General features: G+C 44.3%; 1 protein-coding gene and 1 long non-coding RNA gene across 5 annotated transcripts in view; one reads left to right on the top strand and one right to left on the bottom strand.

The window, feature by feature from the left end:
- Window positions 1–1,699, bottom strand: part of LOC139577057 (uncharacterized) — a 2,868-nt gene extending 1,169 nt beyond the window's left edge. Inside the window, exon 1 of the long non-coding RNA XR_011675203.1 lies at window positions 1,119–1,699. This is a non-coding gene — a long non-coding RNA (uncharacterized lncRNA). The remainder of the gene's footprint in view (window positions 1–1,118) is intronic.
- Window positions 1–19,810, top strand: part of LOC139577055 (transient receptor potential cation channel subfamily M member 3-like) — a 193,360-nt gene extending 173,550 nt beyond the window's left edge. For 2 of the 4 annotated variants that reach the window (XM_071403804.1, XM_071403803.1), the window contains 9 exons: window positions 2,708–2,848; window positions 5,739–5,867; window positions 6,290–6,541; window positions 7,155–7,329; window positions 7,907–7,999; window positions 10,370–10,520; window positions 12,599–12,792; window positions 12,881–13,013; window positions 13,168–19,810. In XM_071403804.1, the coding sequence (XP_071259905.1) occupies window positions 2,708–2,848; window positions 5,739–5,867; window positions 6,290–6,541; window positions 7,155–7,329; window positions 7,907–7,999; window positions 10,370–10,520; window positions 12,599–12,792; window positions 12,881–13,013; window positions 13,168–14,719 (2,820 nt within the window). In that variant the 3' untranslated portion in view covers window positions 14,720–19,810. The remainder of the gene's footprint in view (window positions 1–2,707; window positions 2,849–5,738; window positions 5,868–6,289; window positions 6,542–7,154; window positions 7,330–7,906; window positions 8,000–10,369; window positions 10,521–12,598; window positions 12,793–12,880; window positions 13,014–13,167) is intronic. The other 2 variants (XM_071403806.1, XM_071403805.1) reach the window with 1 other exon arrangement.
- The last annotated feature ends 308 nt before the right edge of the window (window positions 19,811–20,118 follow it).

Below are 20,118 nucleotides of genomic sequence, written 5' to 3'. Positions count from 1 at the left end.
GGAAATAGGCAGCCTATTAGTATTCCCTATAGGAAATAGGCAGCCTATTAGTATTCCCTATAGGAAATAGGCAGCCTATTAGTATTCCCTATAGGAAATAGGCAGCCTATTAGTATTCCCTATAGGAAATAGGCAGCCTATTAGTATTCCCTATAGGAAATAGGCAGCCTATTAGTATTCCCTGTAGGAAATAGGCAGCCTATTAGTATTCCCTGTAGTTAATAGGCAGCCTATTGGTATTCCCTGTAGGAAATAGGCAGCCTATTAGTATTCCCTGTAGGAAATAGGCAGCCTATTAGTATTCCCTGTAGGAAATAGGCAGTCTATTATTATTCCCTATAGGAAATAGGCAGCCTATTAGTATTCCCTATAGGAAATAGGCAGCCTATTAGTATTCCCTATAGGAAATAGGCAGCCTATTAGTATTCCCTGTAGGAAATAGGCAGCCTATTAGTATTCCCTATAGGAAATAGGCAGCCTATTAGTATTCCCTGTAGGAAATAGGCAGCCTATTAGTATTCCCTGTAGGAAATAGGCTGCCTATTAGTATTCCCTGTAGGAAATAGGCAGCCTATTAGTATTCCCTATAGGAAATAGGCAGCCTATTAGTATTCCCTATAGGAAATAGGCATTCTATTAGTATTCCCTATAGGAAATAGGCAGCCTATTAGTATTCCCTATAGGAAATAGGCAGCCTATTAGTATTCCCTATAGGAAATAGGCAGCCTATTAGTATTCCCTATAGGAAATAGGCAGCCTATTAGTATTCCCTGTAGGAAATAGGCAGCTTATTAGTATTCCCTGTAGGAAATAGGCAGCCTATTAGTATTCCCTATAGGAAATAGGCAGCCTATTAGTATTCCCTGTAGGAAATAGGCAGCCTATTAGTATTCCCTATAGGAAATAGGCAGCCTATTAGTATTCCCTATAGGAAATAGGCAGCCTATTAGTATTCCCTGTAGGAAATAGGGTGCCATTTCGGATGCACCCTTAGCCAGCAAATAGGCCCACAGTTAACAAACACACACTATTATTATTGTCCCTACACACCCATCCAAGCCTTGTCCCTATTCTGACCAACCGAAGGGGTAGTAAGAATGCCCCTCCCCAAAACCTACCTGTCATCCTGCTTCTCGTTTCCTGTCGTGTCGGCGAAGACGTGGTTGTGGAGTTGTAACGTCTCAGTCTGTTTGCCTCGCTCGGCTCCTTGTGGATGTCCCTCTTCCACCTCTCGCTTTCCCTCCTCTTTCACGCTTTTCCTGTCTTTCCCTCTCTTTCACTCGCTCTGTCTTTCCACCTCTCTCTATCTCCCCCCCATCTCTCTCTTCCTCTGTTCTGTTTCTCTCCTAGTTAAGGTCTTACTAGAGGTACAGTATCGTATGCGACTGCTGCCCCTCACTCTCCCCTGTGGCACTGGCAACAGCGCATCACTCCGCATGCTGCTAACAGAGGGTGTCTCTCATCTGATCTATGGCAGCAGCTTCAGCTGCTCAGGTTACATAGCTGTGCCTGCCTGCCTATCTGCCTGGTCTATGCAGATGCACAATCTGTGGCTGTGTCCGAAATGGACCCCTATCCCCTGTATAGTGCACTACGTTTGACCACGGCCCATAGAGCTTTAGTCAAAAATAGTGCACTATATAGGAGGTAGGGTTCCATTTCAAACACCGCCTGACTGTTTGAACACTCTCTCTCAATACAGAACAGGCAATTGGTGACTCGGTCCATCTACATAGACATTGTGATACATATTGTCATCTGCATTCAGTCAGCCAGCCGGCACCAAAACTCACTGGCAACAGGAGCTTATGAGAATGCTGATGAGAGTCTTCCCAAAACACTCAAAGGATTATATCTGTCATGAGCTCTTCCTCTTGCCATTGTGGGCTGCTGGTTTCTGATTTTTCAAATGCAGCCCAGAACACAAACTATATGAATCAGACAGATTCATACAAATATATACTAGGCTACAATACACCCAGGGGGGGATTGTTTTGCAAGTCAGCCTCAGATGCCTCCAAAAACACACTGTAATCGCCAACTCTCCCAGTCCATATGCAGTTAAAATAAGCATGTAGGCATGGCAGTGTGATTTTCACACCGCAGGGTGTCTCTCCCTTATCCCTTGACATGCAATACAATACAATACCATTCGCTGACTCCCCAACGGTGTGGTGTAGTTTGGGCATCCATGATCATAACCTCTGGGATTTGTCCTAGGAATGGACCTCAGACATATTTCTTTCTCCTATCTGTCCTCTATCTCTCTCTATCCTTTTCTATCTCTCTCTCTCATTTTCTCTCTTCTTTTCTCTCTCTCTCTCTTCTTTTCTATCCCTCTCTCTCTTTCGAGCTCTCTCTCTACTGTCCGTCACTGTCATCCGAGACTCAATCCATAAGTGTTTGTCTGCGTCATGTGTGTCATCATCCACACCAGCACTTAATGCCGCTAACATGACGCATTCAGAATGAGTTTGTCTCTGCTTGCTACTGCTCATGCAACTATGTATATGAACAGCTCTAATGCTCTTTCATGATTTCCTCCCTCTCTCCTGTATTTTTTATCTCTCTCTCTCTCTCTCTCTCTCTCTCTCTCTCTCTCTCTCTCTCTCTCTCTCTCTCTCCCTCCCTCCCTCCCTCCCTCCCTCCCTCCATCCCTCTCTCTCTCTCTCTCTCTCTCTCTGTCTCTCTGGGTGTGATGCACCAGGCCATGCTGGGTAAGGTAAGCACGGAGGCGTCTCGTAAGAAGGGCGTGGGGGAGGTCCAGAATAGACACCGGCTCATCCCCATGGGCCGGAAGATCTACGAGTTTTACAACGCCCCCATCGTCAAGTTCTGGTTTCACACAGTGAGTCTGCTGTCAGGGCTTGTTGCTACCTAGAACCATAACATTTTTGGGGGAATTAGAATGTTTTTTAACAGAGAACCCAGTAGATAGATGCAGTGTGTGACACAGCATGTCTCTTTCTGTGTCTGTGTCTGTGTATGTGTCTGTGCCAGTGTCTGTCTGTGTCAGTGGCTGTGTACAGTGTCTTTGTGCGATGTCTGTGCCTGTGCCTGTGTGCAGTGTCTGTGCCTGTGTGCAGTGTCTGTGTCACTGCATGTGTCTGTGGGCAGTGTCTGTATCCGTGTGCATTGTCTGTGCCTGTGTTCAGTGTCTGTGTCAGTGTCTGTATCTGTGTCTGTGTGCAGTGTCTGTGTCAGTGCATGTGTCTGTGTGCAGTGTATGTGTCTGTGTTCAGTGTCTGTGTGCAGTGTCTGTGTGCAGTGTATGTGTCTGTGCCAGTGTCTGTGTGCAGTGTCTGTGTGCAGTGTATGTGTCTGTGTGCAGTGTCAGTGTCTGTGTGCAGTGTCTGTGCCTGTGTCAGTGTCTGTGTCTGTGTCTGTGTGCAGTGTCAGTGTCTGTGTGCAGTGTCTGTGTCTGTGTGCAGTGTCAGTGTCTGTGTGAAGTGTCTGAGTGCAGTGTATGCGTCTGTGTGTAGTGTCAGTGTCAGTGTCTGTGTGCAGTGTCTGTGTCTGTGGCAGTGTCTGTGTGAAGTGTCTGAGTGCAGTGTATGTGTCTGTTTGTAGTGTCTGTGTCTGAGTGCAGTGTATGTGTCTGTGTCAGTGTCTGTGTGAAGTGTCTGAGTGCAGTGTATGTGTCTGTGTGCAGTGTCTGTGTCTGTGTCTGTGTGAAGTGTCTGTGTCTGTGTCTATATCTGTCTCTGTGTGCAGTGTCTGTGTGAAGTGTCTGTGTCTATATCTGTGTCTGTGTCAATGTCCAATGAAAACATCCCAAGCCCTCCCCAACAGGGAGCATCATCTCTTATTCGCTGAGATAAAAAACACTCAAAGTAAAGCCGTTCTCTCCCTCCCTATAACTGTATGGGTCAGAAAAACCCATATCAAATGAATGGATTCATTTTAGGAACAGATATATACGGAAGTGGTCAGATGACGCGGATGCTACACTACAGGACCGTTTTGCTAGCATGGACTGGAATATGTTCCGGGATTCATCCAATGGCATTGAGGAGTACACCACCTCAGTCATTGGCTTCATCAATAAGAGCATCGGTGAAATCGTCCCCACAGTGACTGTACGTACATACCCCAACCAGAAGCCATGGATTTCAGGCAACATCCGCATCGAGCTAAAGGCTAGAGCTGCTGCTTTCAAGGAGCGGGAGACTAATCCGGACACTTTTAAGAAATCCCGCTATGCCCTCAGATGAACCATCAAACAAGCAAAGCGTCAATACAGGATTAAGATTGAGTCCTACTACACCGGCTCTGACGCTCGTCGGATGTGGCAGGGCTTGAAAACTATTACGTACTACAAAGGGAAACCCAGACGCGAGCTGCCCAGTGACGAGAGTCTACCAGACGAGCTAAATGCCTTTTACGCTCGCTTCGAGGCAAGCAACACTGATGCATGCACGAAAGCACCAGTTGTTCTGGATGACTGTGTGATAACGCTCTCCGTAGCCGAGGTGAACAAAACTTTTAAACAGGTCAACATTCACAAAGCCGCTGGGCCAGACGGATTACCAGGACGTGTACTCAAAGTATGCGCGGACCAACTGTTACAGTATGTGTCTTCACTGACATTTTCAGCCTCTCTCTGACTGAGTCTGTAATACCTACATGTTTCAAGCAGACCACCATAGTCCCTGTGCCCAAGGAAGCGAAGGTAAACAGCCTCACTGGGGCCAAGCTTTCTGCCATCCAGGACCTATATAATAGGCGGTGTCAGTGGAAAGCCCAGTGTCAGAGACTCCAGTCACCCAAGTTATAGACTGTTTTCTCTGCTACCGCACGGCAAGCGGTACCGGAGAGCCAAGTCTAGGACCAAAAGGCTCCTCAACAGCTTCTACCCCCAAGCCATAAGACTGCTGAACAATTAATAAAATCGCCACCGGACAATTTACGTTGACCCCCCCTCCCTCTTGTACACTGCTGCTACTCGCTGTTTGTTTGTTACCTATGCGTAGTCACTTCGCCCCCACCTACATGTACAGATTACCTCAACTAGCCTGTACCCCTGCACACTGACTCGGTACCGGTGCCCCCTGTATATAGCCTCGTTATTGTTATTCTTATTGTGTTACTTTTTATTATTACCTTTTATTTTAGTCTACTTGGTAAATATTTTCTTAACTGTTCTTGAACTGCACTATTGGTTAAGAGCTTGTAAGTAAGCATTTCATGGTCAAGTCTACACTTGTTGTATTCGGCGCATGTGACAAATAAAGTTTGATTTGATTTGATACTTGGTCAGGGAATCATCATGATCTGCTTTGCATTCCAAACTATCCTCTGTCATATTACCTCTCCTGCAGTAGTTGTCTTATCTACAAAGCAGCCATGAAAATGAATATGAACACAGTCTTCTCACACTGCATTGTACTTTTTACCTCACTGCAGTTCAGTAGTACACTTTTTAGGCTGGGGAAAGGGATTCAAACTAGCTTAGTTCATAAATCAGGCTTCATGAGGTCACTACATTACGTGAATCGCCTCTAGATTTTGATGAGACCCTGAAGGTTTGCTGCAATTCTGTGCAGTTCGTTTTTGACAAACTATCACTTGTTCTGCGTATACCGCGGTGAGACCTAACTTTTCTGTGCTAAAACAATTTGAATGCCCTCTAAGACTACTTAAGACCCACTTATGACCCACACCTTATGTCATCTGTAAGACCCTCTGCACACTGAAGACTCTTCACATGCTCCGGCACACTGTGTGTTTGTCCCCAGATGGCCTATGTGGCGTACCTGATGCTGTTCAACTATATTGTGCTGGTGAAGATGGACCTGTGGCCCTCACCGCAGGAGTGGATAGTCATCGCTTACATCTTCACCAATGGCATCGAGAAGATGAGAGAGGTAGGGCAGTACACACATTTACAAAGAGATGGTTCAACTCCAGGATTTCTCATGGATATTTCAATACAGTCAAGCATACGCAGGTCTATAACACAGACACATGTTAGAGAGGTGGGTGGGTTGCACATTATGAAGTGTGTCATTCTAGTCAATCAACACAGATTTTCAAAAGCAAGATCAAATAAAGTACAGGAGCTAAATTCCAGTGACCATATGAAATGATCCTACTAAGAGCCCTGCACTCAATGTCATCCTCCTAAAACAACATATATTTGCATTCGTCATCATTTCCAAACCTGTACCTATTTATGTAGAACAAATTCTTCAGTGACCTTTTATAGGCCAGCACGGCTCTCTTTCTCTTTCCCTCTCTCTCCCGTTCTCTCTCCCTCCATCCCTCCCTCCTTGTCTACCTCCCCCAGATTCTGATGTCGGAGCCGGGGAAGCTGTTGCAGAAGGTAAAGGTGTGGCTCCAGGAGTACTGGAACATCACGGACCTCATGGCCATCCTCATCTTCTCTGTGGGCATGGTGCTCCGCCTCCAGGAGCCGCCCCTCATGAGTTACGGCCGGGTCATCTACTGCGTTAACATCATCTATTGGTACATCCGGCTGCTCGACATCTTTGGCGTCAACAAATACCTGGGCCCCTATGTCATGATGATCGGCAAGATGGTGAGTGGGGCGGAGTCTGTCACTGGCAGGGTGCACTTGCACACTCCCAGTCATGGATTTAACAATGGCAGAAAATCCCTCCAACCAATGCTTACACCAGTCCAATGCTTTGAATTCCATGATGTGGAGTGTGAAAATGCAGCTTTCGGGAGAAGGGTAGAGAATTTGGTTGCAACCTATCTTTTGGTTTGCCTGTCTGTCTTTCTCTCTGTCTGTATGTCTGCCTGTCTGTCCGTCTGTCTCACTGTCTGTATGTCTGCCTGCCTGTCCGTCAGTCAGTCTTTCTCTCTGTCTGTATGTCTGCCTGTCTGGACGTCAGTCTTTCTCTGTCTGTCTGTCTGTCTGTCTGTCTGTCTGTCTGTCTGTCTGTCTGTCTGTCTGTCTGTCTGTCTGTCTGTCTGTCTGTCTGTCTGTCTGTCTGTCTGTCTGTCTGTCTGTCTGTCTGTCTGTCTGTCTGTCTGTCTGTCTGTCTGTCGGTGTCTAATGTTCTACTTAATTGCTCACTTAATGGGAATTCTATGAAGATGAATGAGTATTATCAGGTTCCAACATTCTCCCTGTCTCCCTTTTTGTCACCCTCTTTCTCCTCCCTCCCACTCCTTCTCTCTCTCAGATGATTGACATGATGTACTTTGTGATCATCATGCTGGTAGTGTTGATGAGTTTCGGAGTGGCCAGGCAGGCCATCCTGAATCCCAATGAGGACCCATCCTGGATGCTGGCTCGGAACATCTTCTTCATGCCTTACTGGATGATCTATGGAGAGGTGTTCGCTGATCAGATCGACCGTAAGCCCACAAGGGGTGGTGGATGTGGGGGGAGGGAGTGAGGGGGAAAGGGTGGTGGAGTGGTGTAGAGTCGAGCTCGGAGTGTAAGGCTGCCTGCCCCTCCAACACATACACACACACTCAGCAGACTAGCTGAAGTCATCCAGGTGCTGAAATGCCATGCACTTGGAACCTCTCAGTTCCCCCTGGTTTCATATATATACATATATAAATATTTCCCCTGGTTTCAGGGGGAACTATATTAGTGCAACGAAAGACATTGGTGGCCGGATTGGTTCTTATTCACGCTGGTCATGCAAATTTTAAATTGCAGTAAAAAATATGCATATTATATTTTCTGACAATAGCAGAGGACAGATCACCAACAGCTCACCTTATCTTAGTGATGAGGTCAGGTGATGTCTAACAGCAGGTAACATTTCTTAGTCATTTAGTAATCGACTCAAATAAGGAACATGATTGCTCTCTGAATGCACCATCTGTTTTGAGGGAGTGCGTGCGTGTGCGTGAGTGTATAGAATGGAAGGACTAGCCCAAAGCTGGAGATCTGAAATAATGCTGTCATTCTTTGTTTCAGATGTGCATAGTAGGAAGCTAAAGCACAGGCTGAATTCAAAACTCTGGATGATCGAAAATCAGTTTCGAGCTCATGGAACCTGGCGTAATAATGGTCCATACCAACATTGCTATGTTCAATCAGAATGCCAGTAAATCGATAATTAGACCCACCCCTGTCCCGTCCCCTCCCTACACCATTCCAGCCTCACTGCCATACCATCACTGCACCCTCATCTAGGGGCTGCTATTGAGTCAGATATGGACATAGAGATGGATAGAGGGTACACTTTCCACAAAGCCTGTTTTAGCATGGACAGCGCCATTGAAGGTTTTCACCATTTTAATGTAGTCAACTGTGTGGGACTGTCTATGGGTTGTGGAGGGAAGAATTCCATACCGGTCAGCAGGAGGGATCAGGCATTGAATTATACACTTCAGCTGGCAGTAAATCACCAACCTTCGCTTTATGCTTGTTCAGATTATATACACTGCTGCACAGTAGGTGGCAGTAAGCACCTTTTCAGTTTTTTTATGGACCGTCAATGAACTCATAGAAGTAGACGAGATGGAGATAGCCCTCAGTGGCGATGGCTATGTTGTCACAGATGCTCTAATGGCCCAAATATAAAGATGAATCCTCTATCTGTCTCTATGAGATAGCCCTTAGTGGTGATGCCCATGCTGTCACAGATGCTATAATGGCCCAGATATAAAGATGAGTCCTCTATCTGTCTCTATGAGATAGCCCTCAGTGGTGATGCCCATGCTGTCACAGAAGCTATAATGGCAAAGATATAAAGATGAGTCCTCTATCTGTCTCTATGAGATAGCCCTCAGTGGTGATGCCCATGCTGTCACAGAAGCTATAATGGCCCAGATATAAAGATGAGTCCTCTATCTGTCTCTATGAGATAGCCCTCAGTGGTGATGCCCATGCTGTCGCAGAAGCTATCAATGGCAAAGATAGGAGGCGTGTCCTCTTTACCATCTCTATGGTTAAGCATGCAGCACGACATACTGACAGGTCAATAACTGTGTTTCATGGCAGTAGCACTCTTGATTGGTTTATTTTGGTTTATTTATTTGTTTATTTTGATGACATTACTAAATCTGAAAGGGAACTAGGATTGTTACAGACATGCTACTTTGACATTTTCACTATTTTGTTTGATTTTGGAAAAGCCTGCCAGGTAAACCCAGTCATTATTGCCATCCCCCAACGCCAGCTCTGCTATCACTAGAACATGATTGTAACATCACTACAATGTCATCTAGACACACAAACTCACAAAAATGGATGCGCAAATACTTGTGCACACTTGCAAATACAACCAAACATACACAAACACACACACACAAACACGTGCAGATTCGTATACACACAACACACACACACACACACACACACACACACACACACACACACACACACACACACACACACACACACACACACACACACACACACACACACACACACACACACACACACACACACATCACACACACAATCACACACACAAACATGAACATATCATACCCTGTCATCATCTGCAATCTGTTTTTTCACGTGGTTCAGTTGTCAGAGTTTTTAACCCAATTTCTTTGAGTGTAAAATTGTGAGATAGAGAGATAGAAATTACTTCAGTTCTCTACCTTTGGGCTGCCTTGTGTGATCAATTGAAATCCAGAGATGAGTATGAATATAATGATTCATAGGCAAACAAACGAATGAGCATCCAAAGTGAAAGTGCTGAGTGTCCCCATTATAAGCCACAGCAACTGAACCATCACCGATGGAAAAAACATATGATGTATCTTAAATACATGTCAATGTATCTTAAATACATTTCAATTGATCTGTAGTATAGTCATTATTCAGCTAGGCTATGGCACGCATATGTGACAATATATTTTAAACATCATGCCATGTTTAAATGTATTGGGAATGCAAGTTATTGACAATATATTTTAGAATATATTGTGAGATACACATTTCAGCACATAACACCTTTCCATTCTAGAGCTCACTCCTTCCTATCCCCTACAAAAAAGATGCATATATTCAGTATATTATGCCTCTTGTTTGTTTGCTAAACTTGAAGTATTTGTTGTTCTGTTTATTTGTTGGTTTGTTTATTATAGATGTCAGCGTAGTGATTGTCTATTTGGTGTGATTGCCTGGGTTTGCTTGTATGTACTGTATGTTATCTTTCTTTCATTTGATTTTGTGTTCGTCTTATGTTGGCTTGCTTGTCTAGTCGTTGTCTGTATGTTAATTTGTTTTGACACACAACTGGCCTTTACAATATGTTTGCCTTTATTAATAATGTTTGTTGGAGAAACTCTCTTTAGGCTGGCTACTCTTTTGTTTTGTCATATGACAAAATAAATGGGGTAGCTTTAAGAGAATTTGTCTTGTGACTCAATCTGTGACACCTTGTGTGTCATCCTGACCCTGTGGTTGTGTCATTGTGCGTAGCTCCATGTGGCCAGAATATCACCACAGAGGACGGGCATGTTGTGGCTCTGCCGCCCTGTAAGACAGGAGCCTGGATCGTTCCTGCCATCATGGCCTGCTACCTTCTGGTGGCCAACATCCTGTTGGTCAACCTGCTCATCGCTGTTTTCAAGTACGTTCTCTCTCTCTCTCGCTCTGTAGACCTACACTCTCCTTACGCCCACTCAGTTATACATACCAGGGCCTTGTCCAGAGACCACCCCTAGCCCTTACCCTCCAGACACTTGTGGAGATCTGAGAGGATTTTATAGGTTTAAGCAAATTGATAGGTTTAGGCCAGGAGGAATTTTCACTACATTGCTTACACCTGCCCAATCCTGTCAGATCTCCACAATTGCGGGGAGGTAGGGTCTCTCAAAGTTGTTCTTTCTGGACACGGCCAAAAATGTGCATAGGATGGGTTTATTTTACTCTCCCGCACCCGCTCTGTTTACTGATGTGTTTACCAGGGCCCATGCACAGCATACTCGTATATCACCAGGGTTAGATAGCTACCTAACTTATTTCCATCTGTGATCCGTGTTTGTTTTATATAGCTTAGCAAGTGATTACTTTACTAATTACCAAGAATTGCATATGAGAGGAAAGTTCCAGTACAGAAAGAGATGAAGTGTAAGAAACATGCTGTTAATACATTTCTGTTTTACTGGCATTTTCTTTCAAATGTAAATGTAGGAAGATTTTGGTGATTTTAGTAGTAGAAGTAGTAGCAGGCATAGTCGTAGTAGTGGTAGAAGTTGTGGTGACGGTAGTATCACTAGCAGATAGGTGGACAGAAGGATGAATGAATGTCACGATCGTGTGGAAGAGATTCGGACCAAAACGCAGCATGAGGAAAATAAGCCATCTTCTTTTAATAAATGACCGAAGATGAACATGAAACGAAAACACTATACAAACAAACAAAAAACAACAAATGATCGTGAAGCTAAATAACGCAAGTGCACAGAACAGCAACAAACGTTAAACAAGACAACTACCCACAAAAGCCTACTGCCTATGGCTACCTTAAATATGGCTCCCAATCAGAGACAAATGAATGACAGCTGTCTCTGATTGAGACCCAATCTAGGCAGCCATAGACATAACTAGACAACCTCACAATTATCTATCCCATACACAATACAACACCCATAGACTAAACAAAACACACACAACATACAATGCCCACCCCAACTCACGCCCTGACCAACTAAACATAATCAAAATAACATAAAAATAGGTCAGGAACGTGACAATGAATGAACATTCGGGTTAGATGAGTGGATGATTCGAGGGGGGGTGGAAGAGGGTTAAGTGTTTCAAAACTATACTGAACAAAATGATAAACTCAACATGCTAAAATATTTCAGTTACAGTTCATATCAGGAAATCAGTCAATTTAAATTAATTAATTAGGTCCTAATCTAGGGATTTCACATGACTGGGAATACAGATATGCATCTGTTGGTCACAGATACCTTAAAAACATGGGCCTCACAATGGGCCTCAGGATCTCATCACAGTATCTCTGTGCATTCAAATTGCCACCGATAAAATGCAATTGTGTTTGTTGTCCGTAGCTTATGCCTGGCCCTACCATAACCCCACCGCCACCATGGGGCACTCTGTTCACAACGTTGACATCAGCAAACCTCTGGCCCACACGACTCCATACACGTGGTCTGTGGTTGTGAGGCCGGTTGGAGGTACTGCCAAAGTCTCTAAAACGATGTTGGAGGGGGCTTATGGTAGAGAAATTAACATAAAATTATCTGGCAACAGCTCTGGTGGACATTCCTGCAGTCAGCATGCCAACTGCACAGTCCCTCAAAACTTGAGACATCTGTGGCATTGTGTTGTGTGACAAAACTGTCCATTTTAGAGAGGTATTTTATTGTCCCCAGCACAAGGTGCTCCTGTGTAATGATCATGCTGTTTAACCAGCTTCTTGATATGGCACACCAGGCAGGTGGATGGACTATCTTGGCAAATGAGAAATGCTCAGTAACAGGGATGTAAACAAATGTGTGCAAAACATTTGAGAGAAATAAGCTTTTTGTGCGTCTAGAAAATTTCTGTGATCTTTTATTTCAGCTCATTAAACATGGGACCAACGTTTTACATGTTGAGTTTATATTTTTGTTCAGTGCATATTCCATCTGCATAGGGTTGGTTTGACATTTTGGTTGTTACTGTCTGTTGTCATAGCAACACCTTCTTTGAGGTGAAGTCCATCTCCAACCAGGTGTGGAAGTTCCAGAGGTACCAGCTCATCATGACCTTCTACGAGCGGCCCATCCTCCCCCCTCCCCTCATCATCTTCAGTCACATGACCATGGTCCTCAAGCACCTGTGCTGTCGCTGGCGGAAGCACGACGATGACGAGAGAGACTATGGCCTGAGTGAGTACATGGCCTAGGTCTTTAGAAATGTATCCTTCCTTCTTTCCTTTTACACTTTATGTTGCTTTACTTCATCCTTCCATCACAGAGCTCTTCATCACTGAAGACGAGCTGAAGAAAGTGCATGACTTTGAGGAGCAGTGCATCGAGGAGTACTTCCGCGAGAAGGATGACCGCTTCAACTCCTCAAATGACGAGAGGATCCGAGTGACATCAGAGAGGTTAGGCATGGGCAAACACAATCCCGTCATACTTAAGTGCAACATATCTCCTCACTCTCTCTCTATCTCTCTGCATGTCTCTCTCTCTCTCTCCCTCTCCCTTATTTTCTCTCTATCTCTCTCTCTTTATCTCCTTTTTCTCTGTCCGTTTCAGAGTGGAGAACATGGCCATGCGCCTGGAGGAGGTGAATGAGAGAGAACACTTCATGAAGTCATCACTGCAGACCGTGGACATACGGCTGGCCCAGATGGAGGAGCTGATTGGTCGGATCGCTGTGGCTCTTGAGCGAGTCACGGGGGTGGAGCGGGGGGAGGTCAACAAGGCCCGCTCACGCACCTCCTCGGACTGCACAGACTCGGCCTACATGCTGCGTCAGGGTGAGTGCCCAGATGCGGCTTACATCCTGCGCCAGAGCAGCTTCAACAGCCAAGAGGGGAACTCCTACCGGCTCAATGAGGGTGCAGAGGGCTCCATGTCTCCGCCCTCCCCCACCGGCCTGGCCACGCGCACACGCAGTCACTCCTTCTACGTGGGCGGAGGTCGTGAGCGACCTGGGGCCGACAGGGCCGAAAGGGCCGACCGTTTCCTCAAGGAGCGCTCCTTCAGCCTGCACCGAGCCAATAGCTCACAGTCGGTGGCCTCGGGTACCGCCCCCAAAGAGTCTAAGCCCCTCCCACTGGCCACGCTGTCCATCTCCCAGCAGCACCGCCCCTCTTCCTGCATCGACATCTATGTGTCGGCATCCGAGGAGGCGGGGCCAGCCGAGGTCTTCTCGGATCCGCTGAGGATGGCCCCTCCCCTCCGGCACGACTCTTCGCTCCACTCTGAGATTATGGAGGCGGTGCTGTCGAGCGGGAGGGACTACAGCGGAGGCAGCGGTTTGGGCGACAGACACTCGGAGGGTGGTGCCGTGTTCGAGGACAGCGCGGCTGCAGACCTGTCGCTATGCTCCGCCCACCTTCTCCCAGATAACACCATGCCGACCTGGGACCTGGACCCCTCCCCGCCCCCGTCAGCGGGACCACTGGAGCGCTCCAAGAGCAGCCGCTACCTGTCCACTGGCGGCAGGGGCTACCTAGAAGAGACTCAGCTGGTCAAATCTCACAGCCTCATGTTTACACCGCGAGGCTGCTACGGAGGCTTAGGGGCAGGGGTTCAGGTCAAAGCGGCTGAGTACACCAGCATCACCGACTGCATAGACACCAGGTGTGTCTCCGCCCCTTACTCCACCGCAGAGCGCTCCCACTCCCCCGGAGGCTCCACCTCATTCCCCTTCAATAAGCCCCCGGACTTGGGCTCCTCCCACCCAGAGCGCGAGGCCGAGCTCAGCCACACAGAGTCAGACCCTGAAGACCCAGAGGACCTGGCCCCGGCCCCCGAGCCCCATCGCATGGGGAGGGGCTTAAGAGGGGCGAGTGGGACCCCATTCTGCTCGCCCTTCTCCAGGCTGGAACGAGCCAACAGCTGCTCCTCAGACGACTCCTCCCACCCATCATTGGCCCCTCCTTCACACAGAAAAAGCCTGTCGGTCAGTGAGAGGATGGAGAGGGGTGCAGACCGTGGGGTTCTGGGGGGACCCAGGAACCCCTTCCTGAGGAGCAAGTCTGGGGCACGGCCCGACACCAAGACAGACAGCCTCTCCATGAGAAAGCTGACCACCCCCTCTGCGTTCAGCAGCTTCGACAGTAGACACAACTACACGTGACAATGATGAAGAAAACAGGACAGGGACAGGGCACACTCTGTTATACAGGACCATAGGGCCAGCCAGGGGTAAAGGCAATGGTCATGGGGAGGGCTCCTACCAGTGTAAAACAAAGTGCTATGAAGCTAGGGTAGTTCTTACCTCCTCCTGAAGCTGACTCTTGTTGTATGTTTGGTGATGGAGGGTATGTGCCGTGTCTGTCTACCATCTTTTTAGTCAAGTCAACACATTGTTACTGCAATGCATCACGTCACAGAACACTAGTGTAGCCCAAATAGAAAGTATAAAAATGAAATCTCTGATAGGACAGTTTAGTCAGTCTTTAGAAAATAATAAACTTGGCCACCTGACAATATAAGACTGGAGGTCAGAATTGTCACCTCAACCCAAATTTCCTCAGGTTCCCTAGTTTCCTCTTTGCCCTTAAACTGCCCATACTCATGGATATGACTCTATACTTCTGTGCTTCCACCACTGAAATAGCAGTCTTTCCACCACTGAAATAGCGTTGTCTTTTCACCACAGAATAGCACTGCATGCTACAACAATAGCAGCAGTAGTAACCTCATCCCCAGGGTAATTGTACATATCGCATATTTTTATTTATTTTTTATTTCACCTTTATTTAACCAGGTAGGCTAGTTGAGAACAAGTTATCATTTACAATTGCGACCTGGCCAAGATAAAGCAAAGCAGTTCAACACATATAACAACACAGAGTTACACATGACGTAAAACAAACATACAGTCAATAATACAGTAGAAAAATAAGTCTATATACAATGTGAGCAAATGAGGTGAGATATAAGCCTGAAACACCACCGACTCAAATCTGGCCTATGTGGTAGTAAAAAAATAAAAACTACAAAAACAATTTTGATCTTAGCGAATCACACGAATGGGCGTGAACTTGTGCGACGCTAGCAAGACGGATGTGGGAAGTGCTCAGAGGGAGGTGATTGATTACAAATAAAGCCAATGGCTATGGATTAGGACTTTTTCCTGATCTTTCTGTTGGGATAATGACGGCCACGTTTGAAGCTTTGGTCCGCCAGACTGTCCAAGCATGCATACGCGGTCGCAAAACTCAGTCTGGGAACTCAGTTGGGGTCTCAACTTACTGTTGAGAGATAGAATACACAAGGTGCAAGTTCGAAATTTGGTTGTGCATCAGCAGTTTTTTTTCTTGTTTTGTCATTCACTGACAGTCACTCAATTAGCCATGTCAGCTAACAATTTTTAGATTGATAAGTTAGTCTAGCCAGTTATCTAAACAGGGCCCCTGGGCACGTGCCCAGGGGGCCTGACCTCCAGAGGGCCCACATTGATTTTGTTAGTCACGCTCACTCAGATATCATTAACATTGCATAAATCATGGCAAAATTGGTAGAATTGCAGGAAATTTGCTTTAAATTGCAAAAATGTATCTCTGCCCCATGGCCAAATTAGTAGAATTGTATGAAATATGTTATAAAATTGCAACATTTTATCTCCGTCCCATGGCAAAATGTGTAGAACGGCAGAAAACGTACTTAAAAACTGCAAAATGTTATTGCTGCCCCATGGCAAAATCAGTAGAATGCACGAAATGTGTTATAAATGTGCTACATATTCTCTCCGCCCCATGGCAAAATTTGTAGAAAATGAACTTTAAAATGACTAAAATGATCTCCACCGTCAAGAGGGGGGCCACTAAACATTTTGCCCTGTGTCAGAGCATTGGGGGGAGGAAGTGTCTGCTGAACTAAATTACAGCAGTAGTGACTATAGTAAAACACATGGACACCAGTCAGCTGGTGATGACTTTATCAATGGATAGAGACAATGAGCATTGTACAGGTTGAATTTCTAGACATAATAGGGCTCTATTATGTATAATGCATGTCCCTGGTTTAAAATCGATGCACATTGACAGTCAAGTAACATTGACTCAATAGATTTCAGAGGTCAAAATCAGGGCAGTAAAATGTATTACCTACAGGGCTTGATTAACAGGGAAGATGGGAAATTTGATTAAATGTAGACTCATCATGTGCCTATCTATTTACTTGTTGTCCTATACCCAGTCACCCGGGCTTAGTGTCATTGTGGCCTACAGTGTAAAGGTATGAACAAAGTGTTAACACATACACATAGTCATACTTGCACTCTAATGCCAGCAAGGTGTATGGAATGGCTGAAGGAAAGCCAAAACAATTCCTCTAATGTAACAGATCGTTTGATAGGCCCAGCGTCATCATTATTTCCCTTGGATTAAATCTGCTCAGTGCAAAACTCAAAACTGGGCACAAGAGGGGGCTGTAACCCTGTTTAAGGAGTCCTTCATCCCAAACAGTAAACCAATGTTGAAATCAGAACACATCAAGATCAGCCTTTTCAGCAAGAAAACATCAAGCATGTCTGGTAATGGCATTGCCCGTTCCTTTCATTCCTCTGGCAGCAGCATTTTGTTGCTTGGTTCTGACACATGCTAGTCTCGGGTAGCCAGACATGGTCAACTACGATCATTGGATTCATACTTCCTACATTGTTTGGACGTTCATTCATGATTTATTCTATTCAAATCGAAGCACCAGACCAGAGTAATCCAGAGTAATCAGAGTAATCGTTTAGAATGATCATCTGAAAACAGCAGAGAATAGTCTGCACAACATGTAACACTACATAATACTGTATGTGTATGTGTAGGCTAGAAGAGAATGGTTAGAGAACTGAATTCCACAAGATGGAGTTATTTGAAACATTTGCAAAAGAGTCAACTCTATGAATCATATGCATTTTAAGAGACATAGAGGCACCTTTCAAGTTGATGTAAATGGCAGAGAACCCGTCTTAATTTATTACAACAAAAAATATCTGACAGGAGTGGAATACCTGTTACAACATGTTTGTAATAATGGAACATGATGAATAACATTTACATCACAGGTTCTCAAATTAGTTATTTTTTATATTTGATCATTATTAAATCACTTCAATTTAATTGCACTGCAATTGTTTTGATTGATTATATTTGACTATTTTGTTGCTTACAATGAATAATTGAATGGCTGTTTGAAATACAAACTGACTCTTTATATCTTTTCAGTGCTATTTTGTCTAATTTAAAGTATTTTGAATTATTACAAGGTTTTAACATTAATAAAAGGTGTCACCTATAAGCACTAAAAACGTATGTATTATATGATTCACTTAATATATTATGTGATAAATTACTATATTGTACATCACAATCATATTTAAAGTATTTAATAATTTGCTATATTGTATGTTCATGAGCAGCTGTCAAAAAGAAATACAAATATATATTTTTTAATGTAGGTTGGATATTTCAATGCAATACTTCCCTGCAAGCATTACCAAACTCAGGGTGTCTTTCAGGCCTGGAGTAACTATTTGAAATTCACAATAACTTAAACATCTACATATATCTGCACATTTCTTTTGTTAGTAATTCTTCTCACAAATCTACTTACCCATGGTATCATTTTCCTGTATTTCGCAACTATTGGGATAATGCATTTCTGAAGTGTTTACAGCATTTTTTCTTACACTGGAGAAAGGCATTGATTTCATGGCTAAGAACATGCGTAAGAACTAAGAGAGAGAACTAGGAGCTAGAACTAGGAGAGATAACTACTTGATGCCTTTTGAGGGGGAGGGCTAGCGGCTCTCTGTGTATTTTCACTATTGATCTGAATGTTTAATTTTCCTTATCAATGTCCAATACCATTGCAGGGTGTTTTCACACATTTCCTAAGCTGCTTCTTTGTCTTGTAAGGTGGTAGATTCGCGAGTGACGCTCAGCAAATGAAGGAAATGTGTTGTATGAGCTGAAAACCAAAAAATAAGGAATATTTCAATCTCTCTTGAGCAGACAGGCCTCCACTAATCACTGTGCTTATGCATTCAACCCACATTTTCATGGGACTCCCACATCAGTTGTGTTCCATGAAACCCAACCCTACCATCCATTTTGTGGACACAGGAGTCAAAGTTAAAACCAACTATGAGCTTTAATACGATCACAAAGTGTGAAGAATAGTTTGCTGGGCTTGGAGTTTTGTTGAAAACTAGTGTAAGCACATCCAACTTTCAGGTGCAGGGTGCAGTAAAGTACAGTCATGAAAAATAAATAAATACCCACACAATGTTGGACAGTCCTGTTGTTAGTTGTTGGTGGGGTTTTGTCTCACAATACATGGGATAGATCACTTTTTCAAATGTGTAGTCGAAAAATAAGCTTTAAAATAAGTTAACAAACTTTTAAAAAGATGTCTGAACATCTCATTCAACATGCTCATTGAAGGAACATTAGGTGACAATAGAGGAGAGATAAGGTGATAGTTTGGTTACTCCTTGGCTTTTTGTCCAGGCACTGATTTGGGTCCTGGGTCCTTTAACTAACCTCAGTGAATGGGCTGTCAGCCCTCCAGGGGACATAAGAGATCTTTTTATTTTCGTTATGGAGAGGGACATGCAAGGACAAACATGTCCATAGCACTTCTAACTCATGTGTAAATGTTTTGTATATGTTGCTGTGGCTGTTGTACAATATATCAATATATATAATAAAAGGGAGGTCTATGTATGTCTGAGGACTCTGACACAGAAATGACAGTAGCCTAATACTGAGAATTGTGCCAATGTGATCCAACAAAACCTAATGTACAGTATTTTTTAAATATTTTCCTATACTGTAGCATACAGCTTTGTGAATCATAGACTATGGTTATAATTCAAATAGGTTTTTATTTCCCCTCAGTCTGTTGGTGAGTAGGCTACTCGTATGCTAAAGAGGGGTCCAAGCACATGTTTTCTGCAATAATGCTGATATTGTAGTTTTACTTGAGGGGACTTATCTTCCAGCAGTCTCACTTTATTTAGTGTCCTTTAATGCATGCAGCTCTTCCACTGATGATGTACAAAAATACATTCTGTGAAATTGATGAAAGAGAGAGAGTGCGAGATAGAGAGATTATAAATTGTGTCACAGTGGTGAGTATTTGGATGCAAATGCAAATCTGTATTCTTCAATATGAATAGGATCATGTCTGGCATGCATTATTAAATAAACACATGAATGCATAACCATGGTGTCCCCGTTGTAGGCTATTTTTCAATGTGTTATGAAAGGGATGCATCATGTTTACCAGGAACACAGGGAATAAATAATTTTATAACAAACTTTCGTTAACATCCAAGAGAAACAATGCTCAGTCAATGGAGGAAAATTCTCTGCATTCTTAGGGCATTTTCACACATAGTTCTGAGCTATTGTTTGAATCAGAATGAGATAATTTGTTACACTGTATTTACATTTTTGGAGGGTCTGGTTGGTTTCACAATGCCAAATGTCAAACGAACTAAAATGCCTTAACAAAAACACATGTTCATGC

The sequence above is a fragment of the Salvelinus alpinus genome, chromosome 5 (genome assembly GCF_045679555.1).
Source record: "Salvelinus alpinus chromosome 5, SLU_Salpinus.1, whole genome shotgun sequence".
Lineage (NCBI taxonomy): Eukaryota > Metazoa > Chordata > Actinopteri > Salmoniformes > Salmonidae > Salvelinus > Salvelinus alpinus.
Note: the sequence above shows the minus strand (reverse complement) of the source record. Positions and strands in the feature narration are given on the sequence as shown.